The sequence below is a fragment of the Schistocerca nitens genome, unplaced genomic scaffold (genome assembly GCF_023898315.1).
Source record: "Schistocerca nitens isolate TAMUIC-IGC-003100 unplaced genomic scaffold, iqSchNite1.1 HiC_scaffold_435, whole genome shotgun sequence".
In the NCBI taxonomy this organism is placed as follows: domain Eukaryota; kingdom Metazoa; phylum Arthropoda; class Insecta; order Orthoptera; family Acrididae; genus Schistocerca; species Schistocerca nitens.
The window spans coordinates 276,103-300,196 of NW_026045968.1; the positions used below are offsets into that span (position 1 = coordinate 276,103).

Here is a 24,094-nt window from a genome sequence, read left to right on the forward strand (position 1 = left end):
TTTTCTAAAAAACAGGGCATACAGAATGAAACAGATAAGACTATGGAATGAGGAGTGATAACACATTAATAGCGAATATATCAGTCCACTTAGCATTGTAAACAAGGATGGAGGAGTACATGTTGCCACTGATGCACAAACTCTAAACAAAGTAAAAAGAGAGGTGGACAGGCCTGAAAATCTGGACAAAATGTTGCAAAAATTTCATAATGAGGTATTTTACCAGCTTCGACATGACTGCTGGCTTTTGGCAAATCCCATTAAGTCTAGAATCGCATGAATATAAAGCAATCCTGTTTACCGGGAAATGTTATCGATACAAAGTAGTTCCATTTGGACTGAATACCTCTCTGGCTGTGTTTATTAGAGCTCTGGACTTTGTGTTAGGGGAGGAGTTGAGTTCCAGGATAACTATTTATGTTGATGATTTATTTATCTCCAATGAAAACTGGCAAAAAAAGCTCCAAACTGTTGCTCTTCAAGCAGGAGGCATCACAGAAAAATTATAGAAATGTGAACGTGTAAAATTAGAAATTAAATTCTTGAGCCATATAATTACTAATACCGGCATTAATAAGGACCTGGAGAAAGCTATGTGCCTTAGAAAAATTTCCACCACCAAAAAATAGGAAACAGTTGTAAGCCTTTTTAGGTTGGTGTGGATTTTACAGAAAATTTGTTAAGGGGCAACCCTTCAATAATCCACACTTGAACAATCTATCAAAAGATTTAGTGCTTTTGTTTGGACAGGTGAGTCGGCAGGATTGTGAATCTTTGTAGATTAAACTTTAACATGATAACGTTTTACATCACCCAGTACTGTCACAGAGTTTCAATATGAATACTGACAGTAGCACCTATGGGATTGGTATTGAAATTTTCCAGGAGATAAATGGTACAGGAAATTTAGCACATAGAAGTATAGCTTTTGCCAGCAGGGCATTGACAGGAAACAAAAGGAACTACACCATATCAGAGGAGAAGGTAGCCTTGGCCATATTATGGGACCTCAAGAAATTTATAGATTATTGGTGGGGTTTTAAGATCATCACACATTGACCACAAAGCTCCAACATTCCTTAAAGATTGTTGCCTTCTAAACGGCAGGTCACCCAATGAGCTTTATACCTGCAACAATTTAATTATGAAATCTGCTATGTAAAGGGTACAAAAAATTATGCGGCAATGAATTTGCCCAATGGTACTGATGAAGTACCCAAGGAATGCAATGGAGATGGAACTTTCCAAATTAATTACATGAAGTTCAGGCAAAAATGAATTTGAACAGATTTGCAAAAGCACGCAGTATCATCAAAATGAGCATCGAACTTGGAAATCTGTGAAAGTAAATTTTGATTTTTAAAAGTATCTTGTATAAGAGGAAAGGCTTCATTACTGAAGAATGGATGGTGTGTTGGCCTACTCAATTTGATACAGATGTCAGATTATTTTCACTAGCATTAGGCCAAAGGAGTGTCTAGATAAATTGGCTAGTGTTATAGTGATTGCCAATGGTACAAGTCGAATGGTAACTGAACGTATTAGGTCTTGTGACATCTGCCAGGGAGCTAAGGTAACCAATAGAACTAATCAAGGCCCAATGCAGAACATGTTACCTAAAGATACCATGGATTTACTGTCTGTGGACCTGTATGGACCCCTCTCCACAACTTCTGGTAATTGTAAATGTATTTTACTGATTTTGGAAGTATTTTCTAAATTTATAAAATTGTATCTCCTGAAAAAGGTGACAGCAATGTCAGTATTCGATAGGATGGTTCAGTATTTGAGAAACATTGGAAAACCCAGTGCAGTACTGCTCAATAATGGCCCCAATTTAATTCCAAAACCTGGAAAGATGGAATGGAGCAGAATGGTGTAGAAACTAAATAAATTTCGGCCTACCATCCAGGCAGCAACCCTGTTGAACGGTATACAAGGGAAATAGGATGGTTATGTAGGACCTATTGTCACCATAACCACTGAGCGTAGGGCAGATTTGTATGTGAATTTGAGAGTTTAATGAAGACTTTGCCTCATGGGTTTACTGACTTCACACCTGGGGAAATTCTGCTTAATACTAAGAGCAAATGTTCAATTGAGGAAAAACTAGAGTTCCCACCGTTTACAGATTTGGGATTAGCCCAGAAGAAAGAATTGGTAAAAGAAAAAACAAAGCCGAAACGAGATCTAAAACGCACAATAGCAACCTGAAGTTTCCCATGTTCAAAATTGGAGACTATGTTCTTCTGAAGACCCATGAATAATCAAGTGAATTTAACCTCGAAATTTCTAAATCTATGTATATATGATGGGCCATTCACAGGACAAGACACACCTCACAACAATGCTTACTATTTAATCTACCCAGAGTCGAAGAAGCTCCTTTATGTTCATAATGTAGTGGATCTCAAAATGTATGTACCTAGGAATGAATAAATGACGAAATCATACCAGCACTTGCCCGCGAAAGGCAAAGGTCCCGAGTTCGAGTCTCGGTCGGGCACACAGTTTTAATCTGCCAGGAAGTTTCATAGTTTCATGTGTGTTGGTGACTGGTTGTATTAACTGCTGCATCTAGTTCATTCAAGGAACATCGTCTTGACTTCCAAGTTAGTACTACATTTATCTGCAAGGTTAGGTTACTGTGTTGTAGTGTGAACAGATGTCAAGAAAGAGTTTAGTAGGTGTTAAGGAAAGTTAGGTTAGCCTTAGCACTGCCTTGAGCTTTATTACATTGTTTGACAAAAATTCCTAATGAGGCTGGTGACTGATATTAATACGTAATATTACAATTTGCTTTTGTGCTGGAGAACATCTGTTCCTCACCCACATGTTTGGTGTTGGTTATACTCTGCTGGAGTGTTATGGAAATGAATCCCAGTCAAACAGATTGTTTGTACTGTTCCCATTAGGTTATCTCATGGTCACAACTTTCTCAAAAATTCCTCAGAGAGGTTTAATGTAATCACTAACTGCTGTTTATGGTGCTCTGTGTTACCATTACAAGCACTCCCTTTGGAGGAGCCCTCTTGCACCATTCCATCACATGTGGATGGCTGACTTGCTGCAAAGCAGTGCCCTGTATTCTGTGACATTTGTATGGCTGCTTCGGTATCTTGGCATTTTCAGCTCTTAAGAAGGGAGGCAGAGCTTTAGTTGGTAAAGACATTTCCAGTTGGAGCACATCACAACCAGACATACATTCTGGAATCAGGTATTGGATTTTAAGGTGTACTCAGGACCAGATGTACAGTCACATCACTGTTACGACAATGAGTGAAGTAAATTTTAAGAGAGTTCTTACGAGAATTCAGTGTGTAAATAAATAGGATACTGAAGTACACAGGAATGGAATGTGAATTTTAACTTCTATGAGGCTCTAGATAATGCGATAATGAATGGCGATCAAACGAATTTTCACGTTTGTCTATATAATCGATGAGAGACAAATCATAACAACAGACAGCCAGAAAAAAGACATCCAGACACTACAGAAGTGACCAAGCGCTGGTAAGTGCGATAGCTTACACACAATGAGCTAAACAGCTCATGAGTCCAACTTACTGACAAAAATAAGATCCAGAAGAATGGAAGACGAAGTTCATGATCTGTTTGAGGATGCTAAATTTGGAGTAATGGATCCAGGGAGGTCAACTCGATCTTAAACTTTATAGTGGCAGGAATGTTGAGAAAAATCAAGAGATATTTATTGGATTTGTAGATCTTTACATGACATTTGCCAGCATGAAACAGTGAATTTTTTTTCTAAAAGGTACGTATATGGAACAGCAGATAACATAGAAATGAGCAATAATCAACAAGAATTGGTACTCTGAATCAAAGATGATTAAAGAAAAGGATGCAGGTAGTCTCCACAAATGTTCAGATGAACACTGAAGACTCATTGGTGGAATTGAAGAAACTTCCAGGAATTTAATTAAAACTGAAGGTGAAAACGATTTCATTTAATAAAATTCACTGGTGATATTTCTGTGTTCACTGAAAGTCCGAATGAATCACCGGAGTTGAATGAACACTGAATCAGGATTAATGAATGGAAGAAAGAGGAAAGTATTGCGAAGTAGCAGAAATAACATTGGTGGCAATGTTTACATCGGAATTAAGGACCATGCAGTAGACTGCTTGTAGTGACTATTACACATGAAGCTAATTTACACTGAGGGACGGAGCATGGTTGTTATAAGGAGTAATGTTGCATGGGAAAGCAGGAGATTCCTTGTAAAACAAAGTTACTAATACCAAGGATAGGCCTTAATTTGTATTGGATGTCCCTTAATGTATGTTTGGAGCACAACACTGCATTAAAATTAATCGTGGATTATGGAAAAAAACAAGAGGGGAATCGGAGCATTATAAATTCGGTGCTGTAGAAGGATGTTTAAACTAGGTGAACTCATAGCAGAAGAACTGTGGAACGTGTCTGCAAAAAAGGTGAGGATATGTGGAAAACTGTGACAAGTACGAGGGTCAGCATAGTAAGTTATATTTGAAGGCATCAGGGAATAACTGCTGTGGCACTAGAGGTAGTTGTTGAGGTTAAAAACTGAAGGGAAAGACAGAGAGAGGAACGCATACCACAAATGACTGGATTCTGGGTGCTCATGGCACTGTAAATCTGTTGCTCACACAGATAGACACATTGTTAACAGGAGGCAGAGTTTCTGTTTCGCATGTCTGTGGTTACTGGGACTGGCTGTTACAGCAGTGGGGGAACCAAGGTGGACCACACCCTGACAAGCTAAGGCTCTGCTGACGTTTGCTTCTGGTTGGTGCTTGCAGAGTGTATTTTTTGTTACTAACAGAAACTTTATAGCAAATTATTGGGTTGTTTTTCATGTCTCATTCCTGACGAGAACCAAAAATGGTCTCATAAATGTGTGTCTATGTGTGACCTCTGCTAGACCATTCCGATACATCTAGAGTAACATACAATTATCTCATTTGACATAGTGTTACACATTCAGTGCACTCATACTATACCTGCCACTAAATTGTCTGTGTATGACATTGCATGAATTATTGTTGGCATTGGTTTGCTGATCTTGATGAGAATAAGTCACTGAACTGTTAGGAATAACTATTTTCTCTACCAACCTATTCTTAATTAACCTCTCTCCCATGATACTATGATCTAGTCCTTAGGATACCACCCATGAATGTATGTTCTGATGCTTTTCAGCATTTATGTCTCATCTACCATATAATGGTGTGTGTGTGTGTGTGTGTGTGTGTGTGTGTGTGTGTGTGTGCGCTGGATGAGGGAACTCACCGCATTCGAGAGACAGTGGCCTCATCAGGTTGAGGAGTCGTGGGCCACACAGCAGCAGGTGTCTGGCGAGGTGCCTGGCAGAGGTGGTGGCAGCGGCGGAGGTGGTGCTTTTTCTTTTATTTATTTTTATTTATTTATTTATTTTTTTTTTTGCTTAAGGACGCTCAACTACTGAGGTCATTAGCGCCCAGTCACAATTGTTAGAGCACATAGAAGCTAGTAAAACTCAAGATGCAGTTAAATAAGTGAAAGGGTTAGATGTCTTTGGACAAGATAGTCAAAGTAATAAAACGAAGAACGCGAGCAGCTGTTCGAGCGTCATCTGCTAAAATATCCTATAAAGTAGACTGCAGAGACAGGACAACACGAGATTGACTAAAACGGGGACACGACAATAAAACATCGCGCACTGTCAAGGCATGACCACAAGGGCACTGCGGGGCTGGGTCACTGGAGAGCAGATAGCGGTGGCTAAACCAGCAATGCTTAATCCGTAACCTGGTCAGAAGGACCTCTTCTCACCGAGATGGTCGGGAGGAGGTTGTCCAAGCAGTTGGGAACGGTTTTACGGCCCGGAGCTTGTTTCCTTGAAGTGATGACCAAGTATCCCACCGCAATGACACAAGCCTCTTACAAACAACCCCACTAATGTCAGATGACGGGACACAATGGGAGGCTGGCCGAGGCAGGAGGACTGCAGCCTTGGCTGCAGCATCAGCAGCCTCATTCCCAGGCACTCCTACATGGCCGGGAACCCACAGAAAGCTGACATAAGAGCCATCATCAGTAAAAGAATGGAGGGACTGCTGGATCCGTTGCACCAAGGGATGGACCGGATATGGAGCTCCTAGGCTCTGAAGAGCACCGAGTGAATCAGAGCAGAGTACATACGATGAATGGCGGTGGCAGCGGGCATACTGAACGGCGTGATGGAGAGCAAAAAGCTCGGCCGTAAAGCTGGAACACGGGCCGAGGAGCCGGTATTTAAAGGTGACGGCCCCGACGACAAAGGCACAGCTGACACCATCGTCAGTTTTGGAGCCATCAGTGTAAATAAAGGTGTGACTGGCAAGTCGCGCACAAAGTTCGACAAACTGTTAGCAATACACTGCAGCTGCAGTACCCTCCTTCGGGAGTGAGCTGAGGTCGAGATAAATATGAACCGGAGCCTGGAGCCAAGGTTGTGTCGGGCTCTCACCCTCTCTGAAGGTGGTAGGGAGGGCAAAATCCAATTGTCAAAGCAGGCGACGAAAGCGGACTCGAGGGGGCAGCAGGGCAGACACATACAACCCATACTGACGGTCGAGAGAATCGGCGAAGAAGGACTGATAAGAGGGGTGGTCGGGCATTGACAACAGCTGGCAGGCATACCGACAAAGCAGTACGTGTCGCCGGTAGGTCAATGGTAATTCGGCAGCTTCAGCATGAAGACTCTCGATGGGACTAGTGTAGAATGCTCCGGTCGCAAGATGTAACCCCCAATGGTGGACGGAGTTGAGACGGCGTAAGAGGGATGGCCGAGCAGACGAGGCTCCCATAATCCAGCTTTGATCGAACTATGGACCGATACAAGCGAAGCAGGACAGTGCGATCCGCTCCCCAAGATGAACCACTAAGAACTCTGAGGACATTAAGGGAACGTGTACAACGGGCAGCCAAATAAGAGACGTGCAGAGACCAACAAAGTTTCCTGTCCAGTGTGAGCCCTAGAAACTTAGTTTCCACGAATGGGAGAACAACGGGCCCGAGATGTAAGGATGGCGGAAGGAACGCTTTATATCGCCAAAAGTTGATGCAAACCGTCTTCTCTTCAGAGAAACGGAAGCCATTTGCCACACTCCATGAGTATAGGCTGTCTAGACAATGCTGAAGGCAGCGCTCCAGGAGGCATGTTCTCTGGGCACTGCAGTAGATCGCGAAGTCATCAACAAAAAGAGAGCCTGAGACATTAGGTGGAATGCAATCCATAATTGGATTGATCGCTATGGCAAAAAGGGCTGCGCTCAAGACGGGGCCCTGAGGCACTCCGTTCTCCTGGAGGAAGACGTCGGACAATACGGAACCCACACGTACCCTAAACTTTCGATCTCTTAAAAAGGAATCAATAAAAAGGGGCAGGCGACCGCGTAGACCCCAACTGTGGATAGTGCGGGGGATACCTCCTCTCCAACAGGTATCATAAGCCTTCTCCAAATCGAAGAACACGGCTACCGTTTGGCACTTTCGCAAAAAGTTGGTCATGATGAATGTCGACAAGGTCACAAGGTGGTCAACAGCGGAGTGGCGGCGACGAAAGCCGCATTGAACATTGCCAAGTAGCCGTCGAGATTCAAGAATCCAAACTAACCGAGCGTTAACCATGCGCTCCATCACCTTACAGACACAGCTTGTAAGAGAAATGGGGCGGTAACTAGAAGGAAGGTGTCTATCCTTCCCGGGTTTGGGTATAGGAACAACGACGGCGTCACGCCAACGCATGGGGACTTGACCTTCGGTCCAGACGCGATTGTAGGTACGAAGAAGGAAGCTTTTGCCCGCCGGAGAAAGGTGTGCCAGCATCTGAACGTGAATGGCATCTGGCCCCGGAGCAGAGGACCGGGACAGTGCAAGCGCACGTTCGAGTTCCCGCATAGTAAAGGGGGCATTATAAGTTTCCAGATTCAGCGAGTGGAAGGAATGTCGCCGAGCCTCTTCTGCCTCTTTCCTGGGAAGGAAGGCAGGGTGGTAATGGGGGGAGCTTGAAACCTCCGCGAAAAACCGGCCAAAGGCGTTGGAGACAGCCACAGGATCAACGAGGACCTCATTACCTGAGGTCAGGCCAGGTACCGAGGAGTGGGTCTTAATGCCCGACAGCCGGCGCAGGCCACGCCACACGACAGAAGAGGGAGTAAAACTGTTAAAGGAGCTGGTGAAAGAGGCCCAACAAGCTTTTTTGCTGTCTTTGATGACTCTACGGCATTGCGCTCGGAGTCGTTTGTATCCAATACAATTCGCCAACGTAGGATGGCGGTGAAAGGTGCGTAAAGCACGTCGTCGAGCACGGATAGCGTCCCTACAAGCCTCATTCCACTAGGGGATGGAAACGCAACGTGAAGAAGAGGTAGTACGAGGAATGGAACGTTCGGCAGCATTGATGATAACAGCCATGAGGTATTCGACCTGACTGTCACAACTGAGAAAATCGTGGTCCGGAAAGGTCGCCAGGGAGGAGTAAAGTCCCCAGTCAGTTTTCGGTATGTTCCAGCTCGAAGGACATGGGGCTGGGGTGTGGTGCAGGATACGAACGACACAGGGGAAGTGGTCACTCGAATAGGTGTCAGAAAGGACATACCACTCGAACCGATGGGTACGAGTGGTAGAACAGATCGAGAGGTCCAAGAGGGAGTAGAAATGAGCAGAGTGCGAGAGGAAAGTCGGGGCGCCGGTATTGAGGCAGACAAGATTGAGATGGTTGAAGACATCCGCCAAGAGGAAGCCTCTCTGACAGGATGCAGGAGAGCCCCAAAGGGGATGAAGGGCATTGAAGTCGCCAAACAATAAAAACGGTGGAGGAAGCTGAACAATCAGGTGCATCATGTCAGCCCGACTAACTGCGGATGACGATGGAGTGTAGATGGTACAAACAGAAAAAGTAAAGCCAGAAAGAGTAATACGGACAGCTATTGCTTGGAGTGGGGTGGTCAATGGGATGGGATGGTAATAGACATCGTCCCGAACGAGCAACATGACACCACCATGAGCTGGAATACCGTCCACAGGGGTGAGGTCAGACCGCTCCGAGGTATAGTGGGTAAAAGCAATACCGTCAGTTGGGCGCAACTTGGTTTCCTGGAGACCAAGGGCGAGCGGACAGTGCAGGCGGAGGAGCAGTTGTAATTCCTCCCGATTAGATCGAATACCTCTTATGTTCCAATGTGACAAAGCCATCGCTAGTCAGAAAAAAGGGGGAACGAAACGGGTGAAGAGCTGGTCACCTCGACGGCCGCGGAGGGCCAGGTTTCGAGGGAACAGCGCGTGGGGTCCGTTTTGGAACGCCGGACCTTGGAAGCTGGGGTCCGGAACGTTTCCCCGATGGACGCCTGAGAAGAGGATCGCTTCGCAGGCGGCGGAGGAGGAAGGGTGGCCCCTGGGGCAGAGGGGGCAGGGGCCGCGAGGGAGGAGGATTTGGAAGGGAGGGATTTGGGAGGCGGAGGCATAGACCCCGGATGGGGTGAGGAGGTGGAGGGGGGACAGGATAGGGGTGAGGATTCTGTGGAAGGAGTGGACACGACTGATGCAAACGAAGTTGTCAACGTCACGGGATGGAGGGGGTCATACTTCTTCCTGGCCTCAGAATAAGAGAGACGATCCAAAGTTTTTAATTCTTGAATCTTCTTCTCCATCTGATACGCGGGGCAGTCTAAAGATCGAGGCGAGTGGATGCCAGGACAATTAACGCACTGAGGTGGTGGGGTGCATGTATGTTCCTCACGAAGAGGATGTCCACAATCGCCACAAAGGAGCTCAGCCTCACCCCGTGACGACATGTGCCCAAAGCGCAAACACCAAAAGCAGCGCATAGGAGGCGGGACGTAAGGGTGCACGTCGCACCGGTAGCACATCACCTTTACCTTCTCTGGGAGATCGTCCCCCTCGATGGCGAGGATAAAGGCCCCGGTGTCGATGCGACGGTCTTTGGGGCCGCACTAGACTCGCCGGACGAAATGCACGCCTCGGCGCTCCAGGTTGTCCCTGAGCTTCTCATCAGATTGCAGCAGGAGGTCCCGATGAAAAATAACCCCCTGCGTCTTATTCTGTGCCAGATGCGGGACAAATGACACTGGGATGTCCCCTAGTCGGTCGCACGCCTGGAGTGCCGCAGACTGTGTGGTGGAGGTGGTCTTTATAAGAACGGACCCCGAACGCATTTTACTGAGAGCCTCGATTTCCCCGAAGATGCCCTCGATGTGCTGGACAAAGAACATGGGCTTTGAGGTGGCGAATGTCCCCCCCATCGGTCCGAGAACAGACTAAATAGCGGGGAAAGTACTTCGCCCCAAGCCGGCGGGCCTGTCCTTCCTCCCAGGGAGTGGCTAAGGGGGAAAGGGCAGGAGAACCGGAACCAGAGACAGTACCTTTCTTTTTAAAAGACTCTGCCGCAGAGCGACCTGATACATGTTGACGTTTCATCTGTGAAACGTCCGCCCCGATACCACCCACTCCGACCAGGGGCTCTCCCCATGGGCGCCACCAAGCCTCAGCAAGGGCCACCTGGCAGGATGACCGTTGCCGGGAGTTCTGATGCCCCAAGGAGACGGGCATCTACTCCTTGGCCGATGTGGGGAGCGTGCAGCTCAGGTATCGGCAGTATGATCCCTGTGTTGTCAGGGTACATGACGACCACACCACAATGGGCTGGCTACCGTGCTGGATTTTGGGTGCCATGGAAAGTCCATCATGATCGTAGGTGCAGATGGGGACGCACTATGGGCGTAACTTGTGCACCCATTAGGCGTTTAGGCCCAATTTGAGGGATAGTGGGTGTGGTTACGCCGTTACAATGCTGAGTGCCAAGGTCTTAGTGCACTGAGGACCAGTGATACACCACGTAAGGCGTCCTTCCCCAAAAGGTTCGTACTTCTGTATAATTTTGAAAAATGGAGGTCAAACTCCAAGGGGGACCATCACATGGAAGGCCGAAACGGTTGAAACTCATTTTAGTCGCCTCTTACGACAGGCAGGAATACCTCGGGCCTATTCTTACCCCGGACCCGCAGGGGGGGGGGGGTTACAGGTGGTGGTGGTGGTGGTGTTGTTGTTGGTGGTGGTCCTCAGCTCTGTAACGAGTGGTGCGCTGCACATACAGAGAGAGGCAGGGTGTGAGGTGGCTGTCGTTTCCTTGTGGGGATGTGGGGGTGCCTCCCTATGGCCAGCACTGCTGAGGGACCATCCACACACTGGCAACTATATGGACGACATGTGCCAAATATGGGGATAGGGCTCCCGTTAATACAAATGAGTGACCAGTAAGCTAGTAACTATCAGCTGCACCACCTGAGCTTCCCACGGCAGTCTCTGAACACGATACAACAGGTAGTTCAAAACAAAGTGCAGCCAGAAGGTACATACAATGCCCAACATTTGCAAAAACTCAATTACATAATTACTGGAGAGGTCAGCTCAGGTACTATCACCATCAAATCTATCTAAACGGCCTGAATTCCACTCCACCTAAATTGTATGCACCCACATAATGTTACAGTCCCTTCGATCTCTTTTCAGTACGGGCATTTCACTCTACAAAATGGTTACTACAAGACACTGCTTGAAGAAATTTATCTGTAACACTGAGTCCACAATCAGACTAATGTCATGATAATGTAAATATCACGAAACCTGGTATAATTAGGTGACAGTCTTCAGCAATTGTAAACTCAAGTTTATTGCAATAAATGACATTCCAGAAACTAAGTTTCAACTTGAAATTACATGACGAAGACATTTGTATTAGACTTGCATCCAGGATTCCAATTAAGCAACTATTGTCTCTGTTAAGTAAGTATGAATGATCTTAAATATGATTTTGGCCACATGTAAGCATGTGTGTGCAAATGTTGAAATGACGTAGCATTAAGTTTTGTGTTAGATGATTCAAACCCAGCAAGTAATAGGATTGTTAACTAAGGGCAATAATACATCACATTTCCAAATACAGCAAGATGAGAATCTGAAATGTTGAGAAAGTATTTTGTACCTTTACTGGGATTTGAATCCAGCACCTATCATTGTATTCTAATCACAAACACACATTAAACATCTGCTTAGTTTAGCTGTAGCAAGATGTGCACATGTCTGAAACTGAAATAACTTAATGGAAAGTTCTATGTGGAGTGGGAATCTAAGCCTGCATGCTACATGCATCATTGTTGTTGACTGCACACAAGAAAATGTTTATTATCGAATTCCTTTTTGCCAGTTGCTACGAGTGACATGTCTTAACTTGAAATGATGGCTTGAAAAGTTTTGTGTGACACAGTTGAAATCAACACCACCTGTCATTGTTGACAAGACATGTAGAGGCGATAAAAATCAAAATTACTTTTCTCCTTTGGTTTTATGAGCACATATTACTATATCAAATGACAATGAAATTATTTGCAGACAACCACGAATACAACAGATGCTAACTACTATGGACATATCCCTGGGAACAATTTCTTAGCACAAAAGACCTTTGTCACACCAGATGCATACTGTTACATTCTGAGGACTCTTTAGCCTCTGATTGTACATTTTTTCTCAGGACCAAACATTTCCGTTTTATGAAGTTAAGGCCCAATGGCTCAAATGTCCACCCAACCATCCTGGTTTACATTTTCCTTTTTTTCTTAAACTGATCAATGCAAATGCTGTGACCTTTACCTTGAAATGCCACTATCTATTTCCTTTCCCACATTTGAGTGCTATAGATTCTGCTTTGTCTCTTATGGTCTTGCAGTCGATAAGATGTTTAACACTAAATTACTTCTTTCTTTCTTCCGCAATATTTGCTACTGAATTAAAGTGTTGCATGATGGTTAACTGGTCACATTTCATGACGTTTGCCAGTAATCAATTGGGCCATACTGGTAAACCACCACAGCAAGACAAACCAACTCAAAATGAGAAAATTATTTTCCGATTTGATTTGTTCAGCGCACTTACCACATACACACACAAAATACTTCGTGCACCATTTTCGAAGGCTCAAACAACAATCTTCATGACCGTCAAGTGTACAACATTCAGTAAGTCACTCCAAGAATAATTTATAACTTCAAATAAAAAATTATGGTTGATAACTTAACTTATTGCAACCTGTAGGAGAACATGTAAAACAAAATCTCTATGATCTTATGCATGAATCTACTTGTTTCAGTAAAATTATGGGTGGCCCTTTTAGGCAATGTGTATCAATGTGTAGTACGCTACATAGAAAAAATTATTGACTTTCTTATGCAATTGCACAATACATTTTTTAGGCCTCCTTTTACCACCTGGAATTTATCTGGAGGGATTATCTGTGCTACGTAAGCTACGTTTACTGAAGACAAGTCTCGTCTTTGCGAAGACCGGTGGTGTTAATAGTAACAGAAGAAACTACAATAATGAATGACCTCTTCAAAAAAACATATTGGATAAACAAAGCTGCTTAGTACCACCTCAAAGTAAAAAATTAATTTCTTCAGAAATTATAACAAAAGGAATCCACTTCGAGAATAACAATGGACCCATTCTCAGAACAGCAACTGCCTATGATTGACTTCCTTATAAATCAAATGCATTTCTTCTTTTATTAAAATTATATGCCCCTAGCACAAAAATAAAGAACTAGAAAATAATTAACTTTCCTTGACACAATACCACACTACTGCAGTTATTTATACAACAAAGGTACCAGGAGAATGTTCTGGAAGTTTGATTGATACTTGTCACAGAGTTTTTTTGTATGATCTAGTGTTGGTGCAAGAAACATTTCCTGCAGAAATTTCCATAGGCTACGGTAGTGCCAGTAAGGCAGCTGACAATTATGTGATTTTATTTCAGCGATTACAAAATCAAGTCTAAAGTACACATTAGGTAGATAAGGCAACTAGTGAAAGTTGATTATTGGTAAACAAGGAAAAGAATGTTTTGTAAAGGCTGTAATTAACCTCCAGCGAAAGGGAATGCTCATCCAGTGAGAAGCATCCTTCGTTAACAACAAAACAATGGCACTGGACTGAAAGTTTGGTGGTCTGTTAAAATGGCTCTAGCTTCATATGATTAAGCTCTGTGTTCGAGTCACTGATCAGCTGAACACTAAACAACTATGCAAAGACCCTCTTTGCTTCTGTTGACTTCAGTTAAACAACATAGTCCGACAATTAGAAGCTCACCACAATCTTTCTTATACCAGAAATTTTATTTCATTACTGAACCAATGATCATGTAAGGTCACGGCACACTTATTTGAACTTGCAATGTTGAAAATGTTGGTGCTGAACTGAGAATCTAACTCAGGTATCTCTTTCTGCCATTTCGAACACTTTTTGGACGATACAGTTCCATCTTTTTGTTGTGTCTGCAATATTCCATAGTCATCCAGGTTTCAATGAAAGGCACAGGTGTCAGGTTTTAAATACTAGTTTGGTACAAAAATTTTCACAGTGTGATTTCAAGTTGTAGCATTCGCACTGCAAGTAATAGGTGAAAAGCAATTATGATTTTTAGCATTTGTGCATGCAATGTCAACAATAACAATTGGTGCCAGTTACGACTGAATCAGGCACAGAACGTTTTGGCCTGTCATTTCAGATTTATAAATTCCACTCCTAGTGACTGGTGGAAAAGTATTTGACAGTGAACACCTCTTCGTGTGTAGTCAGTGGTGGTAGCATGTACAGGGTTAAGAGTCCCAGTCAGCACAGAACTTTTCCTCGCATAATTTCTTGTTCAGACACAAGCATATCTCACTAGAGGTGAAATAAACTGACATTGTGCATCTATATGTGGCTGGAAAACAACATGATATGTGCTGGGTTCGAAACACAGAGGGGGAATACTTTGTTGTATAATCATTTCAGTTTCATCATCCCTCTAGTGGTGAAAAATTTCGATACATAAAATTATAATTTTACTGTGCGTCATTCACAATCCCTGTCCAAAACAAAACCTTATGCCTCATCATATCAAGTTTGAACAAGCGCAATGCTGTTACATGTGGTTAAAATGAAAGTTAAGATCTCTCATGCTTTGTTAGCAAAGACAGTAGTGACCGGATTGGAGTCCTGGGTTCCAGTCCAATACAGAAGAATGTAGTTTGAAGCGGAATCTTGCTTTTTGAAATGTCATTTACTGTAATTAACTTTAGTTTACAAGCACTGAGGACCGCCATCTCTGGTAGTGGGTTTTCTGATAATTACGTAATTGTGGTATTGGTTTTCATATGGACAATAGCAGGAAAGGGCAGTTTTCCCTAGTGGTCTCTTGTAGTAATGATTTTGTGTAGTGAAACGACTGTATGAGAAAGAGAACAGCCTAACTGCAAGACAGTTATGTGGCTGCATACAAACCAGGTGGAATGCAGTTCATTTGGCTACTTCTGAGCATAGTAACGCGTGCATAAAAATCAGGCACAACACTTGTCTGGCTGTGAAATTTTTTTTAATGTAATTAATGTTATACTTTGATCATCAGACATCGTTCAAAGCCTGTTTTAAAAACTGGCCTTTGAGAGGTACAGAAAACAAAATTGTTGACAGTGTGTTTCAAGCTGAGTACAGTGGACAGTGCAGCAAGGTGAAACTTGTGATTTGACACCAGAAAGAGGCTGTGGCTGTGCAACAGTTACTTGTCATAATAGTATTACCACATTAATCTAAATTTCATTCATTAAATACAGTTGACAGAAATTTAAACATTTTTCGAGTGAGCATCCTCACTTTGTAAGCACATATGAAACCACAAGGTAGTTAATGTAAGCTGTGTCATTCCCCAATCCAATCATGGGAGAACAAACACTAATATCTCTCTCTACTCTCTGTCTGTCTGTATCTGTGTGTGTTTTTTTTTGCGTTTGCACATCTAAGTTTGTGTGTAGAGGAGGGGGGGGGAGAGGTGGAGGCGACGAGCATGTAGTCCGTAAGAAGAGCTGTGAACTTGCTACTGAAATAAAATTAAGTTTGTCCTCCACATACAGTAAATGTTTCAAATGGCTCTGAGTACTATGGGACTTAACATCTATGGTCATCAGTCCCCTATAACTTACAACTAATTAAACCTAACTAACCTAAGGACAGCACACAACACCCAGTCATCATGAGGCAGAGAAAATCCCTCACCCCGCAGGAAATTGAACCCGGGAACCCAGGCGCGGGAAGCGAGAACGCTACCGCACGACCACGAGCTGCGGACCCACATACAGTAGGCTTGAATTGTAAATTCCGTGAGAATCTAATGTCTAGAAGGCCTGGCATGGATACACGGGGGAGGAGGTTGTGAGATATCCTCCCCAGAAAAGGGATAAAACTATCACTTCACTGTATGAAGTAAAAAATAATTCTGCTTACATGCGGTTTTATACATCTTATTTTCATTGTTATTAAAACCCTAAGCACCTGTGGTGTAAAGTTTTGAGTGTGACACTAAGTATAATTTGAGGGGGAGTGGTGGTGGGGGGCAAGTGGAATCAGTGAAAGACCAAGGCAGTTCCAGAACGAAATAACGTATATGTCTCTGCAGCTGACACCCAATAGTGTGGGAAGTATGAGGCCGTGAACTAGGTGAAGACAATTAATTATGACAAGAATCTAATATACATCATTAACAGAATTTGTAAAATGTACACAAAGAATACAGTTAGTAAAAACTTTTTCAAACTTAGGACCTTAGTCATTTCCCACAGTGTGCAGAACGAGCTTTGAGTAATGTAGAGAAATATATTTATGTGTTGCATTTCAATTTTTTTTTCAAGAACATAAATAACAATTTTAGTATGTTTGTTGTTTGAAACATGAATTTTTATGATAATCTTTATTGAATAAAAGAGAAAAACACTGAATGATTTACAATACTGGCTATAAGTTCATTACAATTGGTTCAGGGAATGCACATAGTGCCATCTCAAACACAAGATTTCTGATATGCCAAATAGCACATAAAATACTACGTAAGTATTAAAACCTAAATGAAAAATAAATGATCATTTATCAGTGTTAGTAGCTAGTAGACTTTTATGGACATATGCAATTGTAAAATGGTGCAGAATAAAGGTAACTCTGGTCGCAGAGAGACTTTAATGCTCACAGAAATCAGAGGCACAATAGCAACAACAATGGATGGGATACATAATGTCATAAGGTGTGCCACAGTAGGATGGAAGTCTGTAGTGTTCACCGGGTGGCTATCGAAAAGCCATGGAGCAATCGAGACACGCAGACGGGTCGGATACCGTTCATCGAAGATGCAGTAAAGCATGGTATTCTGTGTGTCACAGAAGGAAATATATGTAAGTACTGTGTGAGCTTTAACTAACGGCTGAATAGAGATGACAACAAAATTAGGTGGGAAGACTCAATTTTAGGCAACCAGCCGGAACTGCCTCGAAGACTGGCTTGTCTGGTGAGGTGGTCTCAGGGTGCAAGAGGTGTGAGCAGCCATACACTGGAGCACCGATGCTTACTTCACCCAGTTTTCTGAACACCTTCCATACAAGCCGTGACAGCATATGATTATTCTTTTATGTAACAGTAAAGGAAACCAAAGAAAAATTCGGAGTAGGTATTAAAGTCCATGGAGAAGAAATAAAAACTTTGAGGTTCGCCGATGACATTGTAATTGTGTCAGAGACAGCAAAGGACTTGGAAGAGCAGTTGAATGGAATGGACAGTGTCTTGAAAGGAGGATGAACATCAACAAAAGCTAAACGAGGATAATGGAACGTAGTACAATTAAATCATGTGTTGTTGAGGGAATCAGATTAGGAAACAAGACGCTTAAAGTAGTAAATGAGTTTTGCTGTTTGGGGAGAAAAATAACTGATGATGGTCGAAGTAGAGAGGATATAAAATGTAGACTGGCAATGGCAAGGAAAGCGTTTCTGAAGAAGAGAAATTTGTTAACGTCGAGTATACTTAAAAGTGTCAGGAAGTCGTTGCTGAAAGTATTTGTATGGAGTGTAGCCATGTATGGAAGTGAAACATGGACGATAAATAGTTTGGACAAGAAAAGAATAGATGCTTTCGAAATGTGGTGCTACAGAAGAATGCTGAAGATTAGATGGGTGGATCACATAACTAATGAGGAGGTATTGAATAGAATTGGGGAGGAGTAGTTTGTGGCACAACTTGACAAGAAGAAGGAACCGGTTGGTAGGACATGTTCTGAGGCATCAGGGGATCACAAATTACGCATTGGAGGGCAGTGTGGAGGGTAAAAATCGTAGAGGGAGACCAAGAGATGAATACACTAAGCAGATTCAGAAGGATGTAGGTTGCAGTAGGTACTGGGAGATGAAGAAGCTTGCACAGGGTAGAGTAGCATGGAGAGCTGCATCAAACCAGTCTCAGGCCTGAAGACAACAACAACAACAACAACAACAACAACAACAACAACAACATTCCCTTACAGCAATTAAAATCCCTTATGTTCTGTTTGGATTTGGAGAGAACGAAGAATTATGTTGGGATACTTGCTGACACGGCTTGCACACAGAAATAAACTATGCAACAGAGACAAAGCTGTAGTACTGAGGTGTGAATAGTGAATACTCTGATAATCTGCTTTTCTACACGACGAAAATTCCACAGGTCAACATCAGTAATCTAAATTTGTGAGAATGTTGCCATCCTCCTCTATAATCATTCTGGAGTACACTACCTTGCTCGAGATGTTGATTGTAAGTGACTTACTTTGTCGTCATCTTAATGCAGCGTGACACTATTCAAAGGTGTCATCAGCCACAGAGGTACTGAACAACTTTAAACACTACTTTATGTGAACAGGCTTACAGCAACCAGTACAGGCTGCCGTTTGCAAACTACACCTTTCACTGCCTCGGAGCCTGAGCTGGGCAATACAGCTTTGTGTCCACGGCAGTCTGGGTCATGCTCTATTCACACAGTGAGTGTACCCTCTGTCGTGACAGTTGATGCTAAAACCGAAACAACCACTTTATGTATACATGTAATTTAACAGAATAATGTCTACAAACTGGCTCTGATGATTTTTGTTAGCTAACATACCTGATAATGAACTGGGTTCAGTTTAGGGATTCACTGAAACTGCTACAAGAGAAAAATGATAGCACTGTGAGCTATCGTGAATTGACTGTCTATGATGCTGTATTTTACAGCAGAGACAAATGTAAAGAAACTCAGTGGCAAAAATTATTGACTTGGAAACACAAATACATCCAGAACTGAGAGACAGGAATGAGAGGTTTTCCTCACACTCACCTGCTTTTTGGTGGTGGATCGCACAGCAACCGGCTCACTTCGATCAAGTCTTCAGGTTGATGAAGCATCGCATCTGCCCACCCCTGAGTGGCCATCACCTCAAACGGACAGGTCTTAATCAATTTGATGGCGGTGCGCCTGAGGTCACTGCAGGAGTGGCGGACTGCGAGTACGGCTGCGGCTGCTGCGGTCTCGACACTCAGCTGAATGGCCACCTGCCGCTCGCACTCCGCCTTCAGCCACGATGCCCCGTACTTATCCGCTGCGGCCAGCAGCTGGGGGGCCGTGCCGGGCAGCTGGGGGGCCCGCAGGGTGTACAGGTAGGAGACCAGCTGCCTCAGTACCGGGCCCCCCACATCGGCAATGCTCACCACGCCGGTGCTCGTCTCGAGGGTGTCGTGGGCGAACATGGCTGCCAACACTGGGCTCCTGTCCGCCAGGACGGCCCTGTGTGCCACCAGCCGCGTGTCACCTGCCTCGAGTATCACCATGGCGTCGTCCACGGCGTCCAGGAGTGCACCCAGGTCCACAGTCACTGTCTCCGTCACATCCTTAACTGCTTCCATTGCGGACGATTCTGAAACATGGAAACGCGGAGCAGCCCTTTCAGCATACAGGTGACTACTGACACTTCTACGAGAGACAGCCACACCTGTCTGCAGCGACAGCTGATAAATGTTGTCTGTCATCAGTCAGTTTCAACACTATCACACCCTTTCTGTCAGACTGATGCCATTGGTGAGTAACTGCAAATCTTTAGTAATAACATTTTCAAGAGTTCCTTTCCTTTCAGCACATTTCATTTGGAGTACAAACTCCAGATGCGGCAAAGACATTATCTCCAAATTTTTTCTACAGCAAAATGTTACTTGGTCTGGAAATGGTTCAAAATGGACATCTACAAAATATTAAAAAGGTTGTAAAGATCTATAGTAGTACTTTATTCAACGAGATATTCTCTTTACATCTCGTGTTATTCAAGAAAACAACAGTGTCCACGAGATTCAGAAGGCCATAGACACGGGTTCCCCGGTAAATGCTGTGTTTCTTGACTTCTGGAAGGCGTTTGATGCAGTGCCCCCACAGTCGTTTAATGAATAAAGTAAGAGAATACAGACTATCAGACAAATTGTGTGATTGGATTGAAGAGTTCCTAGGTAACAGAATGCCGCATGTCATTCTCAATGTAGAGCCTTCCAAAGCAAGAGTGATTTCAGGTGTGGCGCTGGGGATTGTCGTTGGACCGTTGCTACTCACAATATATATAAATGACCTTGTGGATAACATCGTAATTTCACTGACGCCTTTTGTGGATGATGCTGTAGTATATCGAGAGGTTGTATCAATGGAAAAATTTACCGAAATGCAGGAGGATATGCAACAAATTTACCCATAGTGCAGGGAATGGCAATTAAATCTCAATGTAGACAAGTGTAAGGTGCTGTGAATACATGGAAAGAAAGATCCTTTATCATTTAGCTACAATATAGCAGTTCAGCAAATGGAAGCAGTAAATTCCATAAATTATCTGGGAGTACGCATTACGAGTGATTTAAAATGGAATGATCATATAAAGTTGATCGTCGGTAAAGCAAATGCCAGACAGTTTCATTGGAAGAATCCTAAGCAAATGCAGTCCGAAAAAGAAGGAAGTAGGTTACAGTACACTTCTTCGCCCACTGCTTGAATACTGCTCAGCAGTGTGGGATCCATACCAGATAGGGATGATAGAAGAGAGAGAGAAGATCCAATGGAGAGCAGAGTGCTTCGTTACAAGATCATTTAGTAATCGCGAATGCGTTATGGAGATGATAGATAAACTCCAGTGGAAGACTCTGCACGAGCGACGCTCAGTAGCTCAGTACAGGCTTTTGATGAAGTTTCGAGAACATACCTTCACTGAGAAATCAAGCAGTATATTGCTCCCTCCTATGTGTATCTCACGAAGAGACCATGAGGATAAAATCAGAGAGATTAGAGACCACACAGGGCCATGCCGACAATCTTTCTTTCCACAAACAATAAAAGATTGGAATAGAAGGGAGAACCGACAGAGGTACTCAAGGTACCCACCGCCACACACCGTCGGGTGGCTTGCGGAGTATGGATGTAGATGGTTTTATGACCTGAATCTGTATTATTCGTCATTTAACTAGCGGTTATGCACGTACCCTTGCAGGAGTTGTTTCACACAGGGGATCTACGAGTGAGCTCCTGTCTCAAGACTTTATCGGGAGAATGACTCATTCATGTACAGTGGCAGACGGTCTGAATCGGGCTCAGCAGAGTATGTGGTTCTAATTTTCATCCACCAGAGTAAAGTAGGGGACAGACACATTCGACAAACAGGTCAAGAGAGTGTTTTTGTCATTTGTTCTGTTTACTACTTGAATGATTTTTTATTTATTTATGTTTGTACAGTTTTGTATAGGTTTCAGCAGTGTGAATGATGCGCGAATGTGTAAATATGTTGATCATTGTCATACTGACAAACGCTGTACGAACTAGTGCGAGAAATTTTTAACACACCGAATGCAGACGTTTTAGGAAGTACGGATTTTGTAAGTAATTATCACATGGCACATTAAGAAGATCGATGACCAAAAACTTGACTGTATTAATTAGACACTCATAAACTTAATAGTGTGGCGAGCATTTGCGTTTGAGAACAATCCTTGCTTAGCAGCTGTTCACATTTCGGGAAATACGTTACCACGGACTTGCTAAAGTGAATGAAAGGGTTTACGCATGACTGTTACGATTAGCACGGGCTTGGCAGTGAACTTGCAATTCTAAATTTCAGAATATACCAAAATTTTGTCTGTACTTCTACCTTTCACTCAAAATTCAGACCTTTTCCCAATTCTTAGAATAGTTACGCTGTATGCAGCCTGGTGAGAGTCGCAGTACGGTAGGTTTCCGCTCGGCTTTCCTACCAATGATCTGCTGCAACGAGTTCACAGGTAGGTGCAGGCAACAGGAACCGTGCTGACGCACATGGAGCACATGCCGGGGAAACAGTAAAAAAGCCGTGGTACATTGAATCCGTGGTTGAGGGAAATTTAGTGAGAGACCGTATAGAGAACGATAATGAAAAATTTGGTAAATCGGTACACGCGGAATTTTGAACCCAACCCATTTCGCGACGCCAGAGAGACTGACAAGAAAGAAGATGTAATACAGAGCGCAGCGAAGCAGCAGACGGCGTCATAGCGGTATCAACGAGCAGCAGTACATAAGAGCAGTGATGCCAACTTACACGATGAGCGGGGACCCTTACACTGGTACGGCAGGCTGAGGTGGTCTGACACTCCGTTTCAGCATGCCGAGGCTGCAGCATTCAATGAAAGGTAAGTAAGTTTGTTACTGTGGTGTCACCGCTAGACACCACACTTGCTAGGTGGTAACTTAAATCGGCCGCGGTCCTGTAGTACATGTCGGACCCGCGTGTCGCCACTGTGTATTCGCAAACGTAGCGCCACCACAGGGCAGGTCACAAGACACGGACTTCACCTCGCCCCAGTTGTACGGACGACATAGCTTGCGACCTGACGTATCAAGTCATTCTCTCATTTGCCGAGAGACAGATTAAATAGCCTTCAGCTAGTCCATCGCTACTACCTAGCAAGGCGCCATGTGTATCATTGCTAATTGCTTACTACTATGCAAGAGATGTATTTCAACAAGAACAAGACTACATTAAAGTTAAGTATATTAAAATCTCTCTTCTTTTCTTTATAGTTTTCATCCAGTCTCCTGTTTCAGAATTTACGCCCGTCTGCGTTAGTTTCGCGTGCACCTAGCCACTCATTGTGTCGAGACCTTAGGGAATCGACACAACAATATTTTGGCGACGAGGATGGGATTTCCGGCGACGTCGACGCACACTTTGGGTGGGACGAACACAGTCACTGTTAGCTAAAGTGTCACTGGACGGGTGGGCATGAACGACATGAATGTCCATTGATTCGGAAGCCGATGACGTGGTCGCATCGTTTCCGATTGATTTTCGTCGTGTAGCTACTGCCACAGCTGCTGACCCTGTCCTTGCTTCCGTTTTGCGTTTTGTTGCTTCGCAATGGCCCTTATCAAAGTCACGGATCGAGGATCCTTTGGTTCGCAGATTTTTTGCTCACAAGGAGAGACTTTTTGTACGACGTGGTGTTTTGTTGTTGCGTTCCGATAATGATCAATCCCGAGTCGTGGTCCCACGATCGTTGCAGTCCTCTGTCTTAAAGCTTCTTCACCAAGGACATTGGGGTATAGTGCGAACGAAACAACTTGCTCGTCAGCACTGTACTTGGTTCGGAATCGATGCTGCGATTACGAATATGTGCTCCTCTTGCGTGGCGTGTGCCGAACAACAATCCGCACCGCCGCGGAAATTCTTTGCATGGCCGAAAGCCACTTCCCCTTGGCACCGCTTGCACATCGATTTTGCTGGTCCATTCTGGAATGCTCGATGGTTGGTTGTGGTCGATGCTTTCAGTAATTTTCCTTTTGTTGTCCGGATGTCTTCCACGACGTCTTCGGCCACCATCCAAGCCTTGTCTGCTATCTTTTGCATTGAAGGTCTTCCGCAGACTCTTGTTTCCGACAATGGCCCACAATTCATGTCCGCAGAATTTCAGTCGTTCTGCAAGGCCAATGGTATTCAACCTCTGACATCCGCGCCGTTTTCGCCTCAGTCAAACGGTGCCGCTGAACGATTGGTCCGGACTTTCAAGTCACAGATGTTGAAGTTGACAGAGTCGCATTCTCGGGAGGACGCTTTGTTGCTCTTTTTGTCTTCATAACGCTCTCAGCCCCGCGATGGTCGCTCGCCGGCTGAGTTGCTCCATGGTCG

At 44.0% G+C, this 24,094-nt stretch overlaps 1 protein-coding gene across 1 annotated transcript in view; it reads right to left on the bottom strand.

Annotated features, from left to right (window-relative positions):
- The window catches only part of LOC126232127 (ankyrin repeat domain-containing protein 65-like), a 131,615-nt gene that overhangs the window by 38,912 nt on the left and 68,609 nt on the right, over window positions 1-24,094 (bottom strand). Inside the window, exon 3 of the mRNA XM_049942435.1 lies at window positions 19,249-19,825. Within this exon, the coding sequence (XP_049798392.1) occupies window positions 19,249-19,825 (577 nt within the window). The remainder of the gene's footprint in view (window positions 1-19,248; window positions 19,826-24,094) is intronic.